We start from the raw sequence: 21948 nt of genomic DNA, 5'->3' as shown, positions 1-21948 counted from the left end.
TCACAGGATGATAAAGTTGACATTTCAAAGAAGTGAGGAAATAATGATTTAGCCAGAAAATTATCCTCAAGCCCATTGCCAAAGCGTTCAGGAAAATAAAATTCAAACCCTTATCTCATCTCTGTTTTTATTACAAAATAAATTCTAGATGGGTTAAATATTATAATGTAAAAAAATTTTTAAAAAAGAAAGTGTAGTTCAATAATTTCATAATCTTGGGAAGGAGAAGAGCTTTCCAAGCATGAGCTCAAAGACAGAAGCCATAAAGGGGGATAAGTGATAGATTTGACTACAAAAAAACTAAAAACTGTAAACAAAGTTAAAGGAGAAACTTTGAAACATATTTGCAGCATATACAACAGATAAAAAGGTTATTAGCCTGGGGTCGGGCGTGGTGACTCATGCCTGTAATCCCAGCATTTTGGGAGGCTAATGCGGGAGGATCACTTGAGGTCAGGAATTCGAGACCAGCTTGGCCCACATGGTGAAACCCCATCTTCACTAAAAATACAAAAATTAGTCAGGCATGGTGGCACACGCCTGTAATCACAGCTACTTGGGAGGCTGAGGTGGGAGAATGGCTTGCACCTGGAAGGTAGAGGGTGCAGTGAGCTGAGATTACACCACTGCACTCCAGCACAGCACTCCAGCCTGGGCAACAGAGTGAGACTCTGTCTCAAAAAAAAAAAAAAAAAAAGAAAAAGAAAAAGTGAAAGAAGTTATTAGCCTGACTTTATAAAGAACCCTTGTAATTACTGTGAAAAAGAGAAATTCTACTGATAGAAGAAATAACTCACATATAAAAAATAGCTCCTCCTCATTAGGAGAGAATGAGGACTTATTAGAAATGAGTACATAGATACTGTTTTATGTAGTAGAGTCTAGTGTTAAGACTCTAGTCTGGGGCTGGGTGCCATGGCTCATGCCTGTAATCCTAGCAGTTTGGGATGCCAGGCTAGTGGATCGTTGAGGCCAGGAGCTCTAGATTAGCCTACACAACATAGACTTCATGTCTATACAAATAAAAATTAGAGTCTAGAGCCAGAGTGCTTGGGTCCAAATCCTGATTCTGTCTTTTACTGTCTAGGTGACCTTGGACAGCAGCAATTGTTATAAGATTAGCAGACGTGACAAAAGTGGCATTGTCCAAGGGAGTTCAAGGTGTAGGAAAATGGATAGTCTTATACCACTGTCAGGAATGAATGTGACCTCGAATTTTCTGTGGGTCAGAAAATTTTTGACCAATAAGACTTTCACGCCGGGCGCGGTGGCTCAAGCCTGTAATCCCAGCACTTTGGGAGGCTGAGACGGGCGGATCACGAGGTCAGGAGATCGAGACCATCCTGGCTAACATGGTGAAACCCCGTCTCTACTAAAAAATACAAAAAACTAGCCGGGCAACGTGGCGGGCGCCTGTAGTCCCAGCTGCTTGGGAGGCTGAGGCAGGAGAATGGCGTAAACCCAGGAGGCGGAGCTTGCAGTGAGCTGAGATCCGGCCACTGCGCTCCAGCCTGGGCGGCAGAGCGAGACTCCGTCTCAAAAAAAAAAAAAAAAAAAAAAAAAAGACTTTCCCAAGTTTGAATTTCAGTGATACTTGTTTCTAGGCCAACAGGGACAAGCCATGACATTGTGATAGGTCTTCAAGGGGGTGGTGGGGTTAGCCCTGACCTTCCCTTGTATGTGAAGCACTGATGTAGAGCTTGATTTATTGAATAGAAATAGAACATGCTGTGTGATACCATTATGGTTGGTTTTTGTTTTTGTTTTTGTTTTGAGATCAGGCTGGAGTGCAGTGGCACAATCTTGACTCACTGCAGCCTCCACCTCCTGGGTTCAAGAAATTCAAGCAATTCGCCTGCCTCAGCCTCCTGAGTAGCTGGGATTACAGGTGTGTACCACCACGCCCAGCTAATTTTTGTATTTTTTAGTAGAGACGGGGTTTCGCCATATTGGCCAGGCTGGTCTCGAACTCCTGACCTCAGGTGATCCACTTGCCTCGGCCTCCCAAAGTGCTGGGATTACAGGTGTGAGCCACTGTGCCCGACCCCATTATTGTTTTAAAGTGTTTAAAATATACATGTAAGATTATTGTTTATGTGTATATGGAGAAAAGATCATATGCCAAAATTATAGAAATGGTTTCTTGAGGTGGTGGCATTGCCGGTAATTGATATTCTCCTTTCTTTTCTGTATTATCTAATTGTTTTTATGGTGATTTAAAAAATTTTCTACAGTTTACATGTATTCCTTGTAATTAAAGGACCTTTTTTTTTTTTTTTTTTTAAGTATAAACCCATGAAGTTGGGGAAAGTCAGTTAGAATGAAGGCTGTGTGTTTTGCTTGCTTTCTGGCCTTCTGTAAGCCACTTGTCCTCTCTGAAACTCTTATTTTGTTTTCTGTAAAAATAGGAAGAATGAACCCTATTCTAGAAGGTTGTCATAAGGGTTGTGTGAAACACTGAAGGCATCGGGAGTGATGTGTGTAAAAGGCCCTCAAGAACAACTGCTTTGTCTGGAAACTGTCCTGGAGAAGGCAGTTGGCAAATGTTTTGACTTTACTAAAATATTGAGTTGTTGGTCTTGTTGTGACTAATTTCAAACTGACTTATGTAATGAACCATCTGTAAAGGTGAGAAGCAAATCCCTCTTTTTGTCCTCTTACTTTAAGGCTATTGGTCCTGGATCAGAGTCAGATTCTTTTCCCAGATTCTCCACTCATTTCAGGGTGGTATGAGGACTCCAAACGGCCCTCCTAACTCCAGCAAGCCAGCAACCCTGGGCTCAGGGTGATTTGGGTCCCTGCAGGGAGCGATTTTCTCTTTGTTATCTAGAGTGGTGTTGCTGTGCTCTTGGGGACAAGCTGAAGTTATACCTGGGAACGGAGATGAGGGTACCTGGAAAGCAACAAAAAATTCTAAGTGAGAACTGAGTTGTGAAAATGATACTTGAAACGTGTGATTTTTTTTTTTTTTTTTTAAGACAGACCTCACTCTGTCGCCCGGTGCAATCTCAGCTCACTGCAACCTCCGCCTCCCAGGTTCAAGTGATTCTCCTGCCTCAGCTTCTTGAGTAGCTGGGATTATGGGCATGCACCACCACGCCCGTCTAATTTTTGCGTTTTTAGTGGAGACGGGATTTTGCCATGTTGGCCAGGCTGGTCTTGAACTCCTGACCTCAAGTGATCTGCCTGCCTCGGCCTCCCAAAGTGCTGGGATTACAGGCGTGAGTCACTGCGCCTGGCCTGAAATATGTGATTTTTCTAGGGAATTTTCCCTCTCTCATTGCCATGTTTGATTAGATTTTTAATAGGTTTAAGAGAAAAATTCGAAGTCATCTCTGCCCACCTGATCTTGCTGTAGAGCTGTCACTCTGCTACCACAGCCCGTTGCCATGGAATAATGCCAGGGTAACAAATTTATCATTAGGACTTTTCTGCAGTAGTCATGAAAAGAAAAGAAAGGCTGCAGGTGGGGAAATTAGGGGAAAAAAAATGTTTGAAGATTTCTTTTCTCACGGAGAAATTCTCTAGTTCATCCTTTGGCTTTTTCTCTGCACTGCAGATCCCGATGGAACATTCTACACCTGACGTCAGTGGAAGTTTTTGCTTGTGGACTCAGTACGGAAAATACGTACTTAAAAAAGATTTGCTCAGTAGAAGCAAGAAGAGACTTTTACCTAGAAATGTTACTTATAATTTAAAGATTGTTTTTACCTTGTTGTCAGCAGTTGTCGTTTTATGGACTAATTCCCCTAAGTAATAAATTTACATGTAAGCTTTTTTTTTTTTGGAAGTGTTATTTTCTCTCTTTCATTTTGCTACATTCTACTCCTGTTGTCTTTGGAATCTGGTCTGGTTTAAGAGAGAAATTGTGACAGTTGTGTTTCATTGGAAACATTTTAAAACAAGATACAGTGGCCAAACTGTAAGTGTTTATCTGAGGGAAGCATTCTCGGCTAGCCAGGTCCTGTAATAATTCCAAAACTCCCTGGTGGTTTGTTTTCATTTTGCGTGTCACTTCTGTCATCTGCCCCCAACCAGATCCCTGTCGTTCACGCCTCGCCCCTTTGGGTGATCTTGCCTGTACAGCTAATATTGTGGGATTCTGTGGCTCCCCCTGTTCTTTCAGGATCATGTTTGTGTATCCTTAAGGTGTGGGTCCCCTTCCCTTTCTTTTTCTGGGTCATGCGTGTTTTCTTCCTTCGACAGTATGTTATGGTGGCCGTTTTTCACTCTTACATAGAAACAGTGATAGTCTGGTTACTTGGTAATGTGGGTGTTGGATTCAGGAAACTGGGGGATTCCAGAAGCAAGACTTAGAGTGAACCTCTGTGGAGTGCTTTCCTTTTTACCTCCCCATACCATGGTGGAAATTACAGGCATGTACCCAGTCTAGCAAAGACTGAGGTTTTTTTTTTTTTTTTTTGGCTAGTTGTTTTCTTCAAACTGTAGTTTGAAATCTTCTCTGCCAGCAGATCCAAAACAATATTTGAAGCAAGCCACGAAATAAAAGGCAGAGCACTTGGGACCTCTGTTGGTGGTGAAAACTTAGAAATATAACTCAGTCGTGAGCACAGCTTTGAATGATTTGTAGAGTAGGATTTTGTGACATTTGGGAGGATAGGCTATACTCCTAAAGTGGGGGAGAGGGTGAAACTTCGTCGTTTGGGTCTCAGATTGCCACAGAAGCCACGCCTCACCCCTCATGTATTTTTTTTGTCGACAGTCTGTGGTTATTGTCACAAGGCAGCCTCCCTGATCGTGGATTTTCTGTACCACAAAGTCAGTGTGCGTGTCTCAGGCTCCTTTTTCCAGACAACAGGGGCTGCGCCTCATATTACGTTAGTGCTGACTAGCACAAGGCTAGGGACTCAGAACATATGGATAAATCCTTGTTGATGATAAGTTTATTGAGATACATTAGTTGAAGAGTTGAAATACATTGCAATTAATTTTTCTTGGGATGTTACACTTAAAATTGATCTTATATTCTTTCATTTAAAGTCATTATCATTATGTTCCTTTTAAAGTTGTGTGTGTCTGTCTGGAAGCATTATAAAATTATTAATTTTATATCCAAAGTTTGAAAGCCCTGGCTTGTGTTTGTTTCATTGAACTTGAACATCAGTATTAAAATGATCCTACAAATGTATTTGGAGGGTTCTCTGTTTCATTTGATAGTAAGACGAAGGGATGAAGTGGCAGTGTATTTATTGGATTTTAGATTGCACATTCATTTCAGATTCCCATGCCAAGGCACTCTGCACCTGACTGCACTGCCGCCTGCAGCACATTTAATTTAAAATCAGGTGCCCTGGGGGACCGGCACTAGGTAGACTTCCGGAGGGTTCATCCCCAGCCAGTTTTAAAGGAGCCATTTAAAATAGTATTTGGGAAGCAGGAATTTAAGGGATAATGGTGGAAAGAGTAATTATGTAGAGGTCTTAAAAATCATTTATAATTGGTTTTCACGTAAATTGGCAAATGAATTTGCAGTATAAGTCCCTGAAATCATTCTCTCAAACATTTTCCACAGAGTTTTACAGATGTAAGAAAACATTATATTCTACTTCTGCTTAAGGACCACATTACTAAAATTTAAAACCCATTTAATGTTTTACTTTTGAATATTCAGAGTAAATTTTAATTTGTGTGTTTTCCAATTTGTTAAGGGTGAAAAAATTTTTATATCAACCTGAAGTATTATAGTTTAACCCATTTGTTTACCTAGATTTCCTGAAAAAAAAAAGTACAGTCATCTGAAAATAAAATCTTTACACTGCAGATTCTCATTCGGAGTCTACATTGTGAGAGCTAGCATAAATGCCCTATGTAAATAATGCATTGATGTTTAAGTTAACTGGACCCAGGAGAACCGATGTGTCAAAACAGAACTGCTTAGTCCTTGCTTTCCATCAGCTTCTCTGAACCTGCTATTGCTGAAGAGCCACACAACATATTAGTTTCTCAGAAGGGGTTCAGATAAATGTCAACTGCAGTAAGTGAAAATTGTAATTACAGTTAGTGTGGATTGAGCAAAGTGCTGTGTGGGCAAAGCACTGTGTAAAGTTCTGTATGTAAATAGCACATCACAGATAAAACCTTGCTCTGTGATTATTAAGAACAGGGTGTCTTTTGCTCATTTTCCATTAGAAGGTTGATTAGAATCACTTGCAAATTATATAAGTCTACCTCTGGGCATGCTTCCCTTCAAAAAAGGAAACCCCAGGAGCTTTTTGTATAAAGGATAGATTTCCAAATATCTTTGAATATTGAAGTTTTTGAAGCTCCCTTTCTTGATTTTCTTTTTCCCACTGATTCCAAGTGTGGAGTCTTTTTACCTATCCTTTTAGATGCCACTTTCTTGTAAAATTTAACTGTACCTTAACTTACTGTTTGCACAGGGTGCATCTTTTTACAGCCCCTCCTTATTGATCTCCAGTTTCTCTCTGCTGTATCCCCCACAGGCTGCTTGTCATGCGAGGCTGCAATCTGATTTTCATCTCCTCAGATTAAATTTAATCTTGAAGATACAGTAAGGACTGGAATGAGGATCTGTGACTATGGCTGGCTTTATTTTCTTCTTTTGACACTTGTTTATTTTCTGTAATGAGCATGGGTAGCTTATGATGAACAAATGTTAAATCTGATATTCTTGAAAACAGCAAAAACATTTTTAATGAAATGGCATGCTAATTCATTAATTTCATTGTTTTTTGACAAAGTCTAATGATGAGATGAGAGCTGTAAACTAAGAGACCAGTGGTAATCCTTGGCACCCTTTTCTATTATCCTATTTATTTGACTTGGAGAGTTTTACTTGTCTGTTTTTAGAGAGTATGTTAATTGAGTACTCAGTATTCATTACGAATAATCTTGACTGTTTTCTTGTGGAGATTTCTGAAGGCCCGTTTGCCCTTTCTGTAAAAGCCAAGCAGACTGTATTAATTTCTGGTTTAATTTAAAAAACGAATGTGGAACTTGTTGGCACAACACCTTAAAGAATTGCATGTTTAATAATTGGAAGGCTTTCCATCAGATTTGTCTCTAGCCTGAATTAATAATGTTGCTGACTTACTGTTTTAGAAGACGCAGTCCTTGACCTGCTAGGTTGAAAGAATTGTGACTGCTCTGAACCTTCATGGGTCCTTTAGCGGTGCCATCTCCCCTGTGAATAATTAGAGGTATTTGAAGGTATTGAGGTAGCAGCCAATTTGTGTCTTTCACTTTGCATATTTTTGAAGCCGCATGAATTAATCATAAGGAGGGCAAAAAATTAACTTCTTCAGACACATATTTTGATGGGTCATGAGGGAGAATGTAAAGTGATCTGTAAAATATTCTACTGATCCTCTAAGTATTAAATTATTATACCTACAGGCTAATTTCAGAGGGGAAAAAGAGTTTTCCCTCTCCTCCCTTCAGTATCTGAGTAGCATATTTGAGAAAAAAATCAAGGTTTTTTATTTCCTAGCACTGTAAAGAGTACTACAAATGAGCAATTTTATGAGTTCCTGAAAACCAGATTCTTGCATTAACTCTTGATTTCAATTTTTGGGTTTTTTTTTTTTTTTTTTTTTTTACTTTTAAATCATTTGAGTTTTCAATTCTTAAAACTTCACCTGAAACTTCCTGTTGATTTGGTAAAATTCATTGTGCAACCCAACAAATAACTCATCTTTTTCACTTTAGGCATCTGAAGCTATTCTAAAATACCGAATCAAAGTCATATGGATTTCCATACTTGTTTAAAATTTAGATTTACATTGAAATCTTGTTTTCTATTTTCTGTTTTTTTTCAGCCAGTGAAACTGAAATTGCATTCTTCTGTGAAGAAGATTATAAGAACTACAAAGCTAATCCCATTTCATCCTGGTGAAAACATCTTGAGGGCTTCCTTTTTGCATACCTGTATTAAGCTTTTTATTCCACTGCTGAGTTTTTGAAATTGACAAACAAATCTTAAAAAATTAATCCCAGGCTCTACTCTTTGAGCTAAAATCTGGTGATTTCTTTCTCTTCAGGTCTTTCTTTCCTTCCCTCTTTCTTTTTCTTTGTTGTTGTAAAATAATATATTATGAGAAAAATATTTGATTTTTTTGAAGGGAAATAAATTGTTATTAAAATTATCGTGGAATATTGATTCTTAAATCATAATTTATTTTCTGAAATTAGGAATTATTTGGGTGACTTGCATGTTGAGTTCCTTAAAAAGATTGTAAGACTAAGATCATACTGTTTATTTTATATTTTTTCTGTAGTTTCTAATTAGAGCAACTGTTACTGTCTGTGGCTACCAGAAATTCTGAATTTCTTGACCCTCATGGCTACCTTTTAGCTCAGGGTGTGTGATACATACCACCACATGTGCAACTGAATTGTGTATATTTTAGGAGGTTTTATGATGCAGGAAGGTTACTTTTTTTTTTTTAAAGTATCGCAGCTATACAAGTAATGTTGCTGATTTTTTTTTTCTTTTCTTTCTTAAGCTGTATTTTCCATCTTCAGGAGCAAACTGTCATAGAACCAAACTCATTTATTTAGAGAGAGGAAGTAGCAGGATGCTTGCACTTCTGGAAGAAAATTGTTCATTGAGAACAAGTCTGTGTCCTGGAAGATACATTCCTTCTAAATAATATAATACTTGTGGTTCCTGGTCATGGCTGACCACCAGCACGTGAGGAGTTATTATTTCAGAGACCTTTCAGTCAGCCTACGTTTAATCAGAACTCCTGGAGAGCTTAGCTAGCTCTGCCATTGCTCCCTGAGTCCTGGAGGTCTTAGACAGCCTTGCCATTGCTCCCTGAGTGCTGGAGGGCTTAGCTGGCTCTGCCATTGCTCCCTGAGTGCTGGAGGCCTTAGCTAGCTCTGCCATTGCTCCCTGGGTGCTGGAGGGCTTAGCTGGCCCTGCCATTGCTCCCTGAGTGCTGGAGAGCTTAGCTGGCTCTGCCATTGCTCCTTGAGTCCTAGAGAACTTAGCCAGCTCTACCATTGCTCCCTGAGTCCTAGAGAACTTAGCCAGCTCTACCATTGCTCCCTGAGTCCTCAGAGTTGCCAGGAGGGCAAATTGGTTTCATTATGGCCACGTCTAACTTAAGAAAACCTATTATTTTTTAAAAATAAACTTTGAAAGTCTGATTAACATGATTAGAAGATGCTTTGCTTAGGGTCTTCTTTAAAACAGAAATTCTATTTATTTTATTCATTATTTCATTCAGGAGCAAAGTGTTGAATACACAGATGACATAGCTTTTGGGGGAGTTAATAAAGAAGAAAATAAGACCCAGTTTTTGCCTCAGGAAATGGAGAAAGACATAGTACAATCAAACGATTTTAAGAATATCAGAAAAAGCTGCCATCAGAGCCTTGTTGACAGAAATTAGTTCTGTGGTTTTTGTGGGTTTTTTTTTGTTTGTTTGTTTCTTTGTTTTTAGAAGTACCAGTTGAGCTGTGTCTTAGAAGATTGAATAGGAATTTTTGCTTAGAAGAAAAGAAGGGAAGGGCTTACTGGAAGAGGGAGTAGCATACACAAAGGCAAAGCACTGTGAAAGAGCTTGAGGTTTCAGGAGAAAGCACAAATTTTAGTGTCCCTGACTTTTATAGGTGGTGCAACTTAATAATGTTTAGACCTAACAGTGGTACAAAAGCAATAGGCATTCAGTAGAAACTGTACACTGAGTACCCATACAGCCATTATGTTTTCCACTTTCAGTGCAGTATTCAATAAATTACATGAAATATTTAATACTTTACAATAAAATAGGCTTTGTGATAGATGATTTTGCCCAACTGTAGTCTAATGTAAATGTTCTGAGCATATGTAAGGTAGATTAAACTAAGCTGCCGTGTTTGGTAGGTTAGGTGTATTAAATACATTTTTCACTTATACTTTCAACCAACGATGAGTTTATTGGGACTAACCCCATTGTAAGTTGAGGAGCATCTGTACAGGAGGGCAAAGTACATGGAACAGAGTAGAGGAAGATAAAGCCAGAAAGGTAGGTTGAGGTAGGCCTTACAAGTCATGCTAAGGAGTTGGAACTGTGTCTAGTAGGTAGATGGGAGCCAGTAGCATGATTTAAACAGGGATTTGATTCCATTTGTATTTTAGCAAGTGAGCTTTGTCAGCAATGTCCAGATGGCAGAAAGACTCGAAGACATCATTGAGCAGGTGACGTTTGGAAGGCCTGGCTCAGGGCAGGGACAGAGGGGAAGAGGAGGAGTGGGGAGGTTCTTGGTGTTACCATTTGATCATGCATTATGTGGCAAATATGATGTATCATGCATTCCGTGGCAAATAGGACGTGGTAGTTAATTTACATATGTTATCTCGTTTGACATTTACCACAGTTCTTCAATGGTAGCATGTATATTTATAGATGAAGACACTGGGGCCCAGAGAGGTAAAGTTATGTGCTCAAGAGAATGCAGTAATGTGCAATGGAATTGGAACCAAGTCTGTCTTAAAATTCTGACTTCCCCCATTCCATACTGCAGCCTCCCAGTGGAGACCTGAGGTAGAATGACCTTAGAATGTTTGGGACCTGGTGATTGCCTGGACGGGGATAGTGTGGGGAGGGAGGAATGGAGGCTTCAGTGATTCTTGCTGGAGTTGAGTGGCTGGATTAATGATGGTAGCAGTAACCCAAATAGGGAATTCAATAAGTAGAGGCTAAAACATATTCCATTTGTTCGCTTTGCACACATTCAATTTGCATACCAGGCTTTTTTAAAATATAAAATTAAGCCTATCTTTACCTGTGCATTTTTAAGTAGATAATGTAAAAATATGTATATATAGTACCTTTTTTGGTGTGTGTTTTTCTTATAAAAGGTACATATAGGCTGTTTTCACTTATAAACAAGGAATAAAAATCAGAAATAAACCTATAGACAGCAACCACCAGAAAGAGGCAAAGAAGGATTGTTTCCTAAAGCCTGCAGAGCGAGCAGGGCCCTGCTGACATCTGGATTTCAGACTTGTAGCCTCCAGAACTATGTGAGAAAAGACATTTCTGTTGTATTTACAATAACTACAAATATATTGTGACTAAAAAGGACTTTTACCAGGAATGGAAGATTGATTCAATATATACTTTTCAAAATCTATAAAGGAGAAAAAAATTATGTTTATCTCAATAGGTGCCAAAAGGCATTTGATGATATTCTTGCTCATGCATATATAAAAGTTAGCAAGGGAAAGAAATACCCTTAACTTGATGAAGGTTGCTCATAGGAAACCTACTTAATGGAGAAGTGTTTCAGCAAATCTGTTAGATATGAATAAGAGGCTGCGGCTGGGTGCGGTGGCTCAGGCCTGTAATCTCAGCACTTTGGGAGGCTGAAGCGGGCAGATTGCTTGAGCTCAGAAGTTCGAGACCAGCCTGGGCAAGAGGATGAAACCCCATCTCTACAAAAAAACAAAAACGAAAAATTAGCCGGTGTGGTAACTTGCGCCTGTAGTTCCAGTTACTTGGGAGGTGGAGGTGGGAGGATCCCTTGGGTCAGGAGGTCAAGGCTACAGTGAGCTGTGATTGCACCACTGCACTCCAGCACAAAAAATATGAATTAGACAAGAATGAACACTGTTGCCAGTACTATTCAGTATATTTCTGCAAGTCTTACTGTAGCCAGTACTGTAGGAAAAGTAATGATTCTCAGATATTGGAAAGTAGTAGGCAAAACATTCATTTGTAGACAATATGATTGCAAGAGAATTAAGTTTTTTGAACTAAGACTTCAGTGCTGAACCTAAAATGGATTGTTCATGAAAGCTATAAAATGGTGTTATTAGATGAGTATAAAAGACCTAAATAGAGATAGATTACATGTTTATAGATGGAAGATACCTACCTAATCCATAAGTAAATGCAATCTCAATCAAAATCCCAAAGGATTTATCATGGAACTTGACAAATTGGTTTTAAATTCATTTGGAAGAAAAATATGCAAGAATAGCCAAGATCAACTTGGAAAAACAAAAGGTAGAAGAATGGGTGGTTGCCTACCAAATGTCAAAATACATTCAGTGATCAAAACAAGTTGGTAATGATACAGAACTAGATAAAATGATGAATGCAATAGAATATAGAAACATAAAATTTACATGGAAACAATAGCTAATAAAGGTAGTATTTGTAATTATGAGGAAAAGAAAGATTATTTAGTACATGGTCAGGTATTTAAAAAAACAGTTAAGGGCCCTACTTCATACCATTCACAAGAATTTCAGATGGATTAAATAACAAACACGAAAAACAAGATGATGAGTTTATTAGAAGGAAAAATGGATTATATTTGTGACCTTGGGGTAGAGAAGGCCTTCTTAAAACACAAAAGGCGTATGCCACAATTTCATAAGGAGAGTGTGTTTGTGTTAAGAATGACTAAGCAAGCCAGGTGTGGTGATGTCTGCCTATAGTCTCAGCTACTCAGGAGGCTGAGGTGAGGGGATTGCTTGAGCCTAGGAGTTTGACACCAGCCTGGGCAACATAGTGAGACCCTGTCTCATAAAAAAAGAATTAGTAAAAACAAAACCAAAATCTGTATAGAAATCAAAAGAAGCCGAAAAAATTCATCAGGCAATTGCCATGAACATTTTGACATATTTCCATCTAGGTTATTTTTCCTGTGTATTTTTTTTTAGTGTTTCTGATACTTTTCATGTGTTTTAAGTCACATTTGCTTGTTAAAACAACCAATTCTGGTCTGGGCATGGTGGCTTACACCTGTAATCCCAGCACTTTGGGAGGCTGAGGTCAGTGATCACTTGAGCTCATGAGTTGGAGTCCAGCCTGGGCAACATGGTGGAACCCCATCTCTACAAAAATTAGCTAGGCATGGTAGTGCATGCCTGTAGCCCTAGCTACCTAGGAGGCTGAGGAGGGAGGGTGACTTTAACCCAGGAGGCAGTGACCGGAGATCACACCACTGCACTCCAGCCTGGGCTATAGAGCCAGACCTTGTCTCAAAACAAACAACAAAATTCTGAAGGTTAAAGTAAAAATCCTGTTCTTGCAAAGTCACTTCTTTGCGTAGCTTGGTGAGCATACCTTCAGACCTTTATGTTTTTCTTTTTGCACATATGTTATTTAAACATATAGGTATGCATTTTAAAGCTTTGTCATTTTGTGCATTTCAGAGCGTGATCACTCTCTTAAATATGGTTGAGAAGTCTCTCTCTTTTTTTTTTTATCACCGCTATGTGCCAGACACTGTATGTATTTTATATTATCTTATTTAATCCACACAGTAGACTGTGATAGAGCTCCGAGGAGTCCTGGTTTCCCCATCTGTGAGATGGAGGAGATAATAAGGGCCACTTCGTAGAGTTTTGTGATCAGGTGGGACATTGCCTACAAGGCACTTATGGACAGAGCCTAGCAGGAAGTGAGTGCTCATTACGTGTCTTTGGGTGCTTATTGTGAGAGTGAGTGCAGCAGCAACAACTTTATTTTAGAGCAAGGAACTCTCACCCTCAGAGATTAAGCCACTTGCCCAAGGCCTACAATCTGGTAAGTCAAAGAGCAGGTCTCTTCTGTCTTCAAATCCTACTTTCTGCCACTCTTTGAAAACAAAGGGAGAAACATGCTAGATGGTTTGAACAAAGGTGGTCAACCACGGCCAAGAGACACTTCCCCATCTGCGTTGTTGGTGCCCCTTAACACGCACTTTTCTGTTTCTCAGGTGAAGAGAACTTGCCTTTGCCAAAGGAACACATGGGCCCTGGTCCCACAGGTTGGGCCAGGTTTCATGTGACTTTGAGGAACTTCTTTGCCATAGCCAATGGGTTTTCTTTTCCTCCTTTTTCTGCTTGCCCCAGACACAGGCAGGAGAGATGGTGATGTTCCTGCCTATTTGGACACCCAGAGAACTGGCCTGGCCTGAGCCCCTTTGGAAACCTGCTGCTGATTGCTGGGGACAAGAGTGAAGAGCGGGGGCTTCCCCATTTCTGCTAATGCATGTTGGGGCATGCATGTCCTTTAGCTTGTGCATGTGTGAGCCTGTAAGCAGTGCCCAGAGCGTTGGGGTCAAAGGGTGACTCCCAGGCAGGGGCAGGGACACAGGAATTACTTTGCAGAGGGGATGTCCCGCTTCCCTTCCGAAGACTGAATGTTCTCGCACATGATTAGGCAATGCCAGTAACTCTTTGGGTAGCGTACAAAACCCTCCATTTGTTTCTAGGTTATTTGAAAAAATAAGAAATCTCACTTTAAGGCAGCAGACAGAATAAAAACCAGTCTGCCCTGGTGCAGAACTGTGCCTCTGTGGGCTCTCTTCGTGGCTTAGCTGGGTGTGGCTGACAGCAGAGAACTATTACCGGCAGAGGGCTGAGTTGGGGCTGTGAGTGGGGCCTGAGACAAGGTCTGAAGTGTCCAAGGCCTGAATGTCCAAGGATCTGTACTTGGACCCCTCTGCCCACTACAGAAGTTGTCCAGCAATCTTGTCATCTTTTTCTCACTGTGCATGTACACGTGTGTACATGTATGCATGCATGTGTGTTGGGAGAAGGGCTCTGATGATTGGTTCTGGGCAGTTTCACCGTATTTTACTTTCAGAAACTCTCATCGTTGCTCAGAGTAGCAAAGGTAATTGAAGTGGAAAATTGACTTAATTGGTCCGAGGTTAATATTTTGAACTGCACCATCAAGACAGTGGGCCTTGCTGTCTGCAGGCCTGGAGAGAACCCATCTCTCACGTGGAGCCACAGCGCGCATCTCATGGCCACTCTGTACCTTTCACTCTGCACTTCTAGCATTTATAGGAGTGGAAGAGGAAGGCACGGTATTCGTCATTTCTTTCCATCAAAGGAGACATATTTATTCAAAGAATCAGACCTGAGACCACTTTCCCCGTCCCCAAGTGTGCATTTTGGGCTAGAATATGAGCCTAAGAGTGTTGATAATGGCCTTTGGAGGCTCGTTTTTTGATCATTAGTCAGCGAGAGGGTCATATAGTTGTCATGACTTAAACATGCAGGATGTGTGTCGTTCTGCTCGACCATGTGCTTTGTTAGGGAGCAGTGACCCTCCTCCATTCCGTGCTGCTGCCACTTCGGCTTAGTGTTCAGTAAATAGTGTCATTCGCAGGCCGCGAGATTTTAAGATGGAGAAAATCCATTTCAGGTCCCAGATGAAGTCATGTGACTCTTTCGAAATAAGTAAGGGCAGACTGTTTTGGGGATGCTGCCTGAGAGACTCAAGCTTTTGGTTTTAACTTCATTTCTATTACATCCAATACATAGGGAAAAAACTGTCGTCCATAATGGTATTCTTGTGATCTATCGAATCTGGTCAATCAAAGCAGCCACCAGAGCACTCTTAAGGCTGTGACTCTTTCACAGGACTAAGGCAAGTCCCCAGGATGGAAGGTGGCGAGGGCTTCTTCCCCTCCATCTCTGACTTGGTGGGGAATGAGAGCGGTAAGATCGGGAGCTGTCATCTTCAATCCACTCAGTGTTAATTCTGTTTAGCAAAGCACAACAACCTCATTTAATTTCCTGATCAGTGCCCCTTCCCCCTCCGTCTGTCCTGTGACCTTGAGCCTTATCCCATCGGACTACACATTATCGCCATACCCCAACCTTGTTGCAGACGCCTGCAGGCCCTGTGCCACTCTCCCTTATTACCTGATGATTATAGCTCCTGGCTCAGATAGACGTAGATTAGCCTTCCTGTACCCTAGGGCCTCTTAGGTCATTGAAGAACTCACTGCAACCTTCTTGTCACCTCTGTCTCAGCCACCTACTCCTAGAGGCACACCTTTGCCGTAGTCATTAATAACTGCACCCTAGTCCACAACGCCATCTCAATATCCACCTCCCGTTCTCTGACCGTTCTCTCCTGTCTTTCCATTTCTTTGCATCTGGTGCCCCCTCCAAGGCTCTTCAACCCCCACCTGAAGTACACTTCATTGATCCTGCTGTCTTCTCACTGTCCCACCCCCGACTTGAGATCCTCTGCACCTTCTCATCAATGTCTGCCTAGACCCTTGCTGCCCTGACCCCTCTGGCCCCAGGCCTAACCCTGCCATGCTCCACCTTCTCCAGCCACACCCGAACCGCTGCACTGCATGTGGTGGGGTAGAGGGCGAGTGCTGACTGGCCACACTCTCGGTCATGGCTGCTAAGCCACAGTCAGGTCCTCACGCTGCCCTGCAGTTCCCCTTGCTCTCCAGGTTCCTTTAGGCCCTCAACCCTGAGACCCCTCCTCTCACTCCCAGCTGCTGTCCTCACTTCTGGCCATCCTAGACAATATGCTCCTGCTCTCGGCCATGTCCCCCACCTGCCTTCCTGGGTGGGTAGGCGAGCGAGTAGTGCTGTCTGTCCTCCCTCGTGCCCGGGTCCCCCTCCTCTGGAACACCGACGAGCACACTTCAGCCTTGTCCTCCCTCTTCCACACCATCAAGTTCTGCACCCCACCAGCATAGGGACAGCTCTCCCATCGAACCCTACCACAAGAGCCACCGCATCTTCCCTTCACAGCCGAATTCCTGAACCAAGTTCTCCACACCCTCTTTCCTCCATGAGGGCTTCCGTCCAGCTGTCTGCTGAGACAGCTCTTGCAAGGTCACCAAAGTTTCCTGTTGTTACAGGAATAGGATTCTCTGTCTTGGAATTGCTTCACCTGTCAGCATCTTTGGACACACAGAATCAACCGACACCCTTCTTGCCCACACTTGCTTTGCTTAGCTTCACTGGTCACTCCTCCCTATCTCGTTTGCTGGTTCTTCCTCATCCCTTAACCTTTGCAATGTGGAAGGCCCCAAGGCTCAGTCCTCTGCCTTCTCTAATTATATCTTCTCCCTAGATGACCTCATGCGTGCTCCCAGCTTTAAATCACAACTAAATGTTGCAGACTCTGGATCTCAGTCCACAGCGCAGCTCCCTGCTGGAGTCCCCGCTGGGTGCTCCCCATCCCTGGTGAGGTAGCTGATAGGTGTCCTCTGATAGATGCCTCAGATGCTAACACACCCCAGCTGAGCCTCTGTGCTTTCTCCCTGAGGCTGGACCATGCTCAGTCTTCTCCACTGAAGGACATGACCTCTGGTCCTCCATTTGTTCAGGTCAGAAACCTTGGAGATATATCTCTTTTTTCTTTAACCCCACAACCAGGCCATCAGCCAGTTCTGTCTGCTCCATGTTCAGAGTATATCCAGGGCCCAGGCTTCTCTCACCTTTTTCACTACTACCACTGGATCCAAGGCACCACCATTCTGACCTGGACTATTGCAGTCACCTTCCTTCTAACTGGGCTTCTTGCTGTCACTCCTACCCCACTACAGTTCTTCCTGTTCTCATTTCTGCCTCACTGCAATGCTGTACCCAGCCATCACAGCGATTCTTCTAGAAGGTGAGTCAGATCCTGTCATGCCTCAGCTCAAAACCCTTACTCAGAGAAAGAACCCTGGCCTTGGTCCTCTTCGTAGTGCACCCCAAATACATGCATGCCCCAGGGCCAGCTGGTAAACATACACATGCCCCAGGGCCTTTGCACTTGCTCTTCCCGCTGCTTGCAATGACTTTTCTACATTTATTTGCATGGTTTTCTCCCTTTCTGTCAGATGTCTCTACTCAAATGCCATCAAAGAGGCCTTCTCTGCTTATCCTATACAAAATAGCAAATGCTTGCCCTTGCAAAACTCCTTTGTCTAACTGTTTTACTTTTAAAAAAATCCTTTTCTCTTCTGCCTTCTGCTATTAGAATGTCTCCAATGTATAGAACAGTGGCTGGCACTTCATAGGCCAGCATGGATGTTTCTGGGATGAGTGAAAGACTTTAAAATTGTATTTGTTTTTTGTTTGTTTTGTTTTCAGACAGATTCTCACTATGTTGTCCAGGCTGGAGATCAGTGGCACAATCTTGGCTCACTGTAACCTCCGCCTCCCAGGTTCAAGCGATTCTTCTGCCTCAGCCTCCTGAGTAGCTGGGACTACAGGCGCGTGCAACCATGACCAGCTAATTTTTGTATTTTTAGTAGAGGCGGACTTTCACTGTGTTGGCCAGGCTGGTCTCAAACTCCTGACTTCAGGTGATCCGCCTGCCTTGACCTCCCAAAGTGCTGGGATTACAGGCATGAGCCACCGCGCCTGGCCTAAGATTGTATTTGAATGTTAAAGAAAAACTTTACAGATTGTTGAAGCTCATCTCATAGCAATGTTTTAATAGATCTGTGTAGATTGAATACACTCTCTAGGAGTTTCTTTAGTTAAAATGAGTCATCTAGATGTGTAAAGTGGTGTAGACTGAGATCTGGAATAACTGGTCAGCAGTCCTGAGTGCATATGTGTTTCAAATGGAGTTGAGGAAATGAGATGAAAACCTGTGTTGAAAGTTAGTTTGTGTAAAAGTGTTCCTATTTCTCCACATCCTCTCCAACACCTGTTGTTTCCTGACTTCTTAATGATTGCCATTCTAACTGGTGTGAGATGGTATCTCATTGTGGTTTTGATTTGCATTTCTCTGATGGCGAGTGATGATGAGCATTTTTTCATGTGTCTGTTGGCTGTATGAATGTCTTCTTTTGAGAAATGTCTGTTCATATCCTTTCCCCACTTTTTGATGGTGGGATTGTAAACTAGTTCAACCATTATGGAAAACAGTATGGCAATTCCTCAAGGATCTAGAACTAAATGTACCATATGACCCAGCCATCCCACTACTGGGTATATACCCAAAGGATTATAAATTATTCTACTACAAAGACACATGCACACGTATGTTTATTGCGGCACTATTCACAATAGCAAAGACTTGGAATCAACCCAGATGTCCATCTGTGACAGACTGGATTAAGAAAATGTGGCATATATACACCATGGAATACTATGCAGCCATCAAAAAGGATGAGTTTGCGTCCTTTGTAGGGACATGGATGCAGCTGGAAACCATCATTCTTAGCAAACTATCACAAGAACAGAAAACCAAACACCGCATGTTCTCACTCATAGGTGGGAACTGAACAATGAGATCACTTGGACTCGGGAAGGGGAACATCACACACTGGGGCCTATCATGGGGAGGGGGGAGGAGGGAGGGATTGCGTTGGGGAGTTATACATGATATAAATGATGAATTGATGGGTGCTGACGAGTTGATGGGTGCAGCACACCAACACGGCATAAGTATACATATGTAACAAACCTGCACGTTATGCACATGTACCCTAGAACTTAAAGTATAATAAAAAAAAAAAAAAAAAAAGAAAGTTAGTTTGTTTTTGTGGATCTGACTCCGGTCACTGCTGCACTGGCATTATCATGCAGCTGACAGTTCTTTTCTGCTGCGTGGCTCCGCGTATGCCCGGAGGCGGTCCTGAGCCTCCTGTGAGGGCTTTTTTACCAGCTGGAAAAAAAAAACAAAAAACCTCAAATGCTGTGGTGGTTAGTCACAATAGGCAAGATAAGTATCCTAGATTGTCATTTGTTTCTGTTTGAACTGTTCCCTGGAAAACTGAGTAGAAAACTGAACAATGGATTGTACAATGGTACAAATGAAGGCAGAATTTTTTTCCCCCACTTGCCTTAAAGCAAAGTTCCTTGTTGTAAAAGTGACCTAGAAGTGAACTTGTGGTGACATTTAAAATTATACAAATTGGAAAAGGCAAGTGGTGCACTTTTGCATATATTGGAATTATTGGTCTTTCTGTGTGCTTTAGGCAAGTGTGAGTGGGAGGAGAGAGCTCAGGGTTGACACAGGCAGCCCGGGGTTGGAAGAACAAAGGCATTGTCGCTAGCTTGGAGGTGTGACCTTGGGTGAGCTGCTCGGCCTCTCCAGGTCTCAGTTTCTGACTCTCTTAAGTGGGGATGATAACTCTGACCTTCCAGAATTTCTCTGTGGCTTTGTTAAGGTGACCTAGCTTGGTGCTGCCTAAACGTATTCTGTTTTGGGGAATAATTTCTGTTACACTGCTATTTTACAAAGAAATACGATTAATCCCATCGCGCAGGGAGAACATTTAGACACTGAATAGGAGGTTGTCCCCTATGAGCACTGCGCAGTGGAGCCAGGCCTGTTCTTACAAGGCAGGGGTGTCTGGCTGCCGCCAGTTCGCCCCCTCCACCTGCCAGCTCCAGCCACACTGCCCAGCAGTGTTCTTGGACCCAGAGAAGGACCCCTTTTTCATTTTCCAAGAAATGGAAAATGTTCCCATTTTATTTCCCGAGGTGTCTTGGCCTTGGATTCATCTAGCCCTGAGCACATTACCTGTCACATGTTTCCTTGACATGTCCCCTTTCTTCTGGTTGGAATTTTCCCCAATTAGGACTAACGGGCTCATTAACAACAGCTGGCAATTTAAATGTCCTTTCTGTAAGAATAAAGCTGTCCCTTTCACTATTCTCTGGCTGTAACTTGCTTCAAGTGGGATGGGGTGGAGTGGGTTGGTAGAATGAATGGATACACAGGTTGTCCAAGGAAATATAATCTCTGGGAAGAAAAATCTTGCTAAGGCCGGTTTTGTAGTTTGAATATTCTAGATACCTGCCAGGCACCAGCCGATTAATGCGCAGCCGTTCATCTTTACGTCTTGCCTAGCAGCTCCTCCTCTGATATTTCACCTTTCCCGCCATTTCAGCACATCCTCATTACCCAGAGAAGTCCAGGCTGCAGGTCAGGTGGAGTGGCTCTGCACTTGTCCGCCTTTGCCTACCCTCAGCCACCAGGTGGCAGCAGAGTCTGTCTGGGCCTGAGAACTGATGAAGCCCAGCCAACGTCAGTCATTTATTAAGGACTGTGTGCAGTAGGTTTGTTCCCCTGTAAGTCAGCCTTGGCGTCTGATAGCTGAAAGTCAAAACCATCAGCTTGTACATGGGGTGGCATGTTGTGCTAGTGCTCAAAAGCGATCATGCAATTGCTACCGCCCAAAATTTTGTTTATTATTATTATTATTTATTTATTTATTTATTTATTTTTTGAGGCGGAGTCTCGCTCTGTCGCCCGGGCTGGAGTGCAGTGGCCGGATCTCAGCTCACTGCAAGCTCCGCCTCCCGGGTTCACACCATTCTCCTGCCTCAGCCTCCAGAGTAGCTGGGACTACAGGCGCCCACCACCTCGCCCGGCTAGTTTTTTTTTTTGTATTTTTTAGTAGAGACGGGGTTTCACCATGTTAGCCAGGATGGTCTCGATCTCTTGACCTCGTGATCCGCCCGTCTCGGCCTCCCAAAGTGCTGGGATTACAGGCTTGAGCCACCGTGCCCGGCCTATTTTTTTTTGAGGCGGAGTGTCACCCAGGCTGGAGTGCAGTGGCTCGATCTCGGCTCACCGCAACCTCCGCCTCCCAGATTCAAGCGATTCTCCTGTCTCAGCCTCCCGAGTAGCTGGGATTACAGGCGTGAGCCACCGCTCCGAGCCTAAAATTTTATTTTAAAAGTAAATACTTAATTATTTCAAAGCCAATACCTAACTTTAATCAGTTTTACCTCTATAGTCTTATTTCCTTCTTTTTCTTTTATACCACTCTATTTGATGATGGGCCATTTCTAAAAATAAGACCAATAATGGGTCAATGCTTTGGAAAATGTCTCTGTTTATTTGTGGAGGATTCCTTAAAGCTGAGGGTTGAAAGGTGCTGAGCCGGTTTCTATAGCTCCTTTGTTAAAAGCTTCCTACCACAACAATTGATAGGCAGCCGCCTCCGTTTGGCCCAGGTGAGGTGCTTAAAAAATTCCTTCCCAAACCAATTGCAGGGAGACTCTCTTCTGCTTGGTGGAGGGGCTTGGAAGCTGTCCTTTAGCTTGTGCATGTGTGAGCCTGGAAGCAGTGCCTAGAGCGTTGGGGTCAAAGGGTGACTCCCAGGCAGGGGCAGGGACACAGGAATTATTTGCAGAGGGGATGTCCCGCTTCCCTTCGGAAGACTGAATGTTCTCTCACATGATTAGGAAATGCCAGTAACTCTTTGGGTAGCGTACAAAACCCTCCATTTGTTTCTAGGTTATTTGAAAAAATAAGAAAT

The 21948-nt window shown here is 42.5% G+C and overlaps 1 protein-coding gene across 11 annotated transcripts in view; it reads left to right on the top strand.

Annotated features, from left to right (window-relative positions):
• The window catches only part of CUNH2orf76 (chromosome unknown C2orf76 homolog), a 100207-nt gene that overhangs the window by 51133 nt on the left and 27126 nt on the right, over nt 1-21948 (top strand). For 2 of the 11 annotated variants that reach the window (XM_033231751.1, XM_033231749.1), the window contains one exon: nt 7800-8123. The exons of 6 other annotated variants lie outside the window; for them this stretch is intronic. In XM_033231751.1, coding sequence (XP_033087642.1) covers nt 7800-7876 — 77 coding nt within the window. In that variant the 3' untranslated portion in view covers nt 7877-8123. Of the gene's footprint in view, nt 1-3559; nt 3772-4723; nt 4912-7799; nt 8135-21948 lie in introns of those variants that run through there. 3 more of the 11 variants (XM_033231752.1, XM_033231746.1, XM_033231750.1) reach the window with 3 other exon arrangements.

The sequence above is a fragment of the Trachypithecus francoisi genome, unplaced genomic scaffold, assembly GCF_009764315.1.
Source record: "Trachypithecus francoisi isolate TF-2019V2 unplaced genomic scaffold, Tfra_2.0 Lachesis_group13, whole genome shotgun sequence".
NCBI lineage: Eukaryota > Metazoa > Chordata > Mammalia > Primates > Cercopithecidae > Trachypithecus > Trachypithecus francoisi.
Note: the sequence above shows the minus strand (reverse complement) of the source record. Positions and strands in the feature narration are given on the sequence as shown.